This window comes from Apteryx rowi, unplaced genomic scaffold (assembly GCF_003343035.1).
Source record: "Apteryx rowi isolate R43461 unplaced genomic scaffold, aptRow1 scaffold_323, whole genome shotgun sequence".
Lineage (NCBI taxonomy): Eukaryota > Metazoa > Chordata > Aves > Apterygiformes > Apterygidae > Apteryx > Apteryx rowi.
In genome coordinates, this window is record NW_020449675.1 from 913,026 (window position 1) to 916,311 (window position 3,286).

The 3,286-nt window shown below is 70.5% G+C and overlaps 1 protein-coding gene across 1 annotated transcript in view; it reads left to right on the forward strand.

The window, feature by feature from the left end:
* Positions 1-3,286, forward strand: part of P3H4 (prolyl 3-hydroxylase family member 4 (non-enzymatic)) — a 14,380-nt gene that overhangs the window by 1,852 nt on the left and 9,242 nt on the right. Inside the window, exons 2-8 of the mRNA XM_026071204.1 lie at positions 6-143; positions 1,957-2,106; positions 2,191-2,362; positions 2,431-2,559; positions 2,655-2,800; positions 2,892-2,975; positions 3,106-3,271. Coding sequence (XP_025926989.1) covers positions 6-143; positions 1,957-2,106; positions 2,191-2,362; positions 2,431-2,559; positions 2,655-2,800; positions 2,892-2,975; positions 3,106-3,271 — 985 coding nt within the window. The remainder of the gene's footprint in view (positions 1-5; positions 144-1,956; positions 2,107-2,190; positions 2,363-2,430; positions 2,560-2,654; positions 2,801-2,891; positions 2,976-3,105; positions 3,272-3,286) is intronic.

Consider the following 3,286-nt stretch of genomic DNA (forward strand, 5'->3'; position numbering starts at 1 on the left):
GGCAGCTGCTGCGCCGCGCCGCCTGCCTGCGCGCCTGCAAGCGCGGCCTGCCCGTCTTCCAGCTGCGCTACCCGCCCGCGCAGACGCTGCGCGACTTCCAGCGCCGCCTGCCCTACCAGTACCTGCACTACGCGCTCTTCAAGGTGAGGCGGCGCAAGCCCCCGCGCAACGTGGCTGGCGGCTTCCCTGGGGAAGGGGGTGTTGGGAGGGGGGTCTGGCGTGTCCTGCCGGGGGTAGGGTCCGCGGAGACCGCGTGCGTCCGTCCTGCATCCCTGCATCCCGCCCCTGCATCCCGCACCTCCGTCCYGCACCTCCATCCCGCACCTCCGTCCCGCACCTCCATCCCGCACCCCTTTGCTCTGCACCCTCCGCAGAGCACTTCCATCCTGCGCCCCTTCATCCTTCACCTCCCCTTCCACACCTCCATCCCTAATCCTGCGCCCCTTCATCCTGCCCCCCTCCATCCTTTGCCTCCCTTTCTACACCTCCATCCTGCATCCCTCATCCTGCACATCTCCATCCTGTGCCCCCCTCCAGCCCCCCAAATTCTGCCCCCATGTCCTGCTGTCCTGTGCCTCCCCAGCCTGCAGCCCTCATCCGGTGTCCCCCCACCCGGCTCCTCCATCCTGCCCCTGCGCCGTGGCACGTCAGCATCATCTGGGATGCATCAGGCAGGACCCATGGGGTTGCGCCAGGGAAGGGGAGCTGCCGCGGCCATCCCCCGGCTGCCCGGCCTCGCCGGTCCCCCCCGCACACAGCCCCTCCCGGGGGTGTCCCAGGGTCTCCCTGCGTCCCGCTGACACAGGGTCTTGTCCTGCTGCTGGCGCCAGTGGCTCCCAGCCCTGGCGCTTTGCCGCTGTCCCTGGGGCCGCTCGCGAGGGGGAGGTTTTCTGGAGATGGGCAAAGAGTTTCCCCAGGGCAGCTCTGGATCCGGGCCAGCTGGGAGCCTCCTCAGCATGCCGGGAGCAGCCGGCCGCGTGCCGTGCCTGGCACGGAGGGAGAGCCGCTGCCGGCTGCTTCTGGCCTTTTCCTCTTCCTCCCCTTCCTCCTCCTCCTCCTCCTCCCGGCCCCTTCCCCACGGCAGCCCYGGCGGGGGGCTGGAGAGGTGGAAGTGCCACGTCCACTGGCCGTGGCCGAGCGCAGACTTTGGCAGCCAGCGCCACGGGGACCCCGTTCGCAGGGAGCGGGGGAAAGGGCCGACGTCTGCCGCGAGCATCCCCGGCCCCTGGCAGCTCCGAGGACAGAGCAGGGGGCAGCCGGCTCCGGGGACACGCTCGCGCTGTCCTTTGCAGCTCCGGGGGAGACGCTGGCCCGACTCCTCCGCAGCAGCTGCCGCCAGGAGCAGATATCCGCCGTGTGCGGGAGGAGGGGGACACAGGGGACAGGGCAGTGCCAGGCGCCGCGCGGGCCCAGCCTGGCGGGTCCAGGTCTGGGTCCGGGTCCGGGCGCAGGCGCGATCCCTGCAGGACACGCGTGTCCGGGGGGTTTGTCAGGGAGCCGCTCTTCCCTGGCTCGCGGTGCAGATGTGGAGGGAGGTTTCCTAAGTGCAGTTCGAGGTGGCCTCTCCTCCCATCAGGATCTGCTCCGGCTTGGGGGGGAAACCTCTCCTTAGCCCCAAGCGAGCTGGAAATAACCGTGTTTTCAGGGTCACAAGYGCTCGGCTGGCCGCGGGCCGCCTGGCCGGCAGCACGGGCGCCGTTTTGGTCCTTAGCGCGGCCGCCCCGCTCACCTGGCAGTGGCGYGGGACAGCGTGTCCTAGTTCCTTAATGCGTTTTCCTCTTGCTCGCCCTGGCTGAAACCCACGCGATGAGCAGCTGGTTCAGATCCCGCTCCCCTGGCAGTTTGCATCCCGAAAGCCCATAAAAGCAGCAGCGGGAGCCGGGGCGGCTCRTGGGGCCGGGGACGCGGGACGCGAGCACCAGCCGAGCCCGCCAGCCCCGCTCCGCCTTTCCGCAGTCCAACAAGATCGAGAAGGCGGTGTCCGCGGCGCACACCTTCCTGCAGAAGAACCCCAATCACGAGATGACCTTGAAGTACCTCAACTACTACCGGACGATGCTGGACGTGGACGAGTACCTCGTCGACCTGGAGGCGCAGCCGTACGAGGTGGGACGGGGCGGCGGGGCGGCGGGGGGCTCCGCTCGCTCGCCGCCGGCGGGCGCTCAGCAGCACCTGCCCCCTCGCTCGCAGCCGATCTTCGTGCGCTCGGTGAAGCTGTACAACAACGGGGACTTCCGGAGCAGCGCGGCCGGCATGGAGCAGGCGCTGGCCGAGTACTACAAAGCCTACGAGAACTGCCTGGCGGGCTGCGAGGGCTCCTACGAGCTGCAGGAGTTCAAGGACTTCTACCCGGCCATCGCAGGTGGGGCCGGGGGGGGGCGGCGGGCGGCGGGGCCGGCGCGGGGCGCAGCGCCTGACCTCTCTCCCCAGACCACTTCGTGAGCGTGCTGCGGTGCAAGGTGGACTGCGAGAGCGAGCTCACCCCCAACGTGGGCGGCTACTTCGTGGAGAAGTTCGTGGCCACCATGTACCACTACCTGCAGTTCGCCTACTACAAGCGTGAGTGCCCCGGGTGGGAGCGGCCGGGGGGGGGGGGGAGGCGGCGGTCCCGGACGCCTGGGCCCCGTCCCACGCGGGCGCTGGCTGCCGCGCAGTGAACGACGTGAGGAACGCGGTGCAGAGCGTCTCCAGCTACATGCTCTTCGACCCCGGCGACGCCGTGATGCAGCAGAACCTCGTCTACTACCGCTTCCACCGCCAGCGCTGGCAGCTGCAGGAGGAGGACTTCCAGCCCCGGCCGGTGAGCGCCGCGGCGGGTGCTGAGCCCGGCGGCCCCCACGGCGGCGGTGGGGGGCTCACGCCGCCCCCCGCCCTTCCCTCCCCGTCCCTAGGAGGCCGTGCGGTACCACAACCAGACGGCCACGCAGAAGAAGATGCTGGACTTCGCCCAGCAGTACCTGCAAGCTGACGACGAGGTAGGTGCCACCTCCCGCGGCGTCCCGGAGCGGAGAGCCTAGCGGGCACGCGGGCGCCTCCGGAGCGCGGCCATGGCTGTGGCCGGGGGTCCGGCCGGCGCCGTCCCTCCTGCCCGTCCCCCTGCTGCAGATGGAGGTGGACGGCGGCGAGGAGCCGGACGCCCGGGACCTGCCGTCGGACGGTGAGTTCGAAGGCGACGGCGACTACGAGGAGGGCTTCGTTGCGGAGTGGTGGCAGGAGCCCAAGACCAAGGGGGACAAAGCCGACGAAGGTTGGTGGCTCCGGGGCCGGAGGGGTGCGCCGGGGGGGG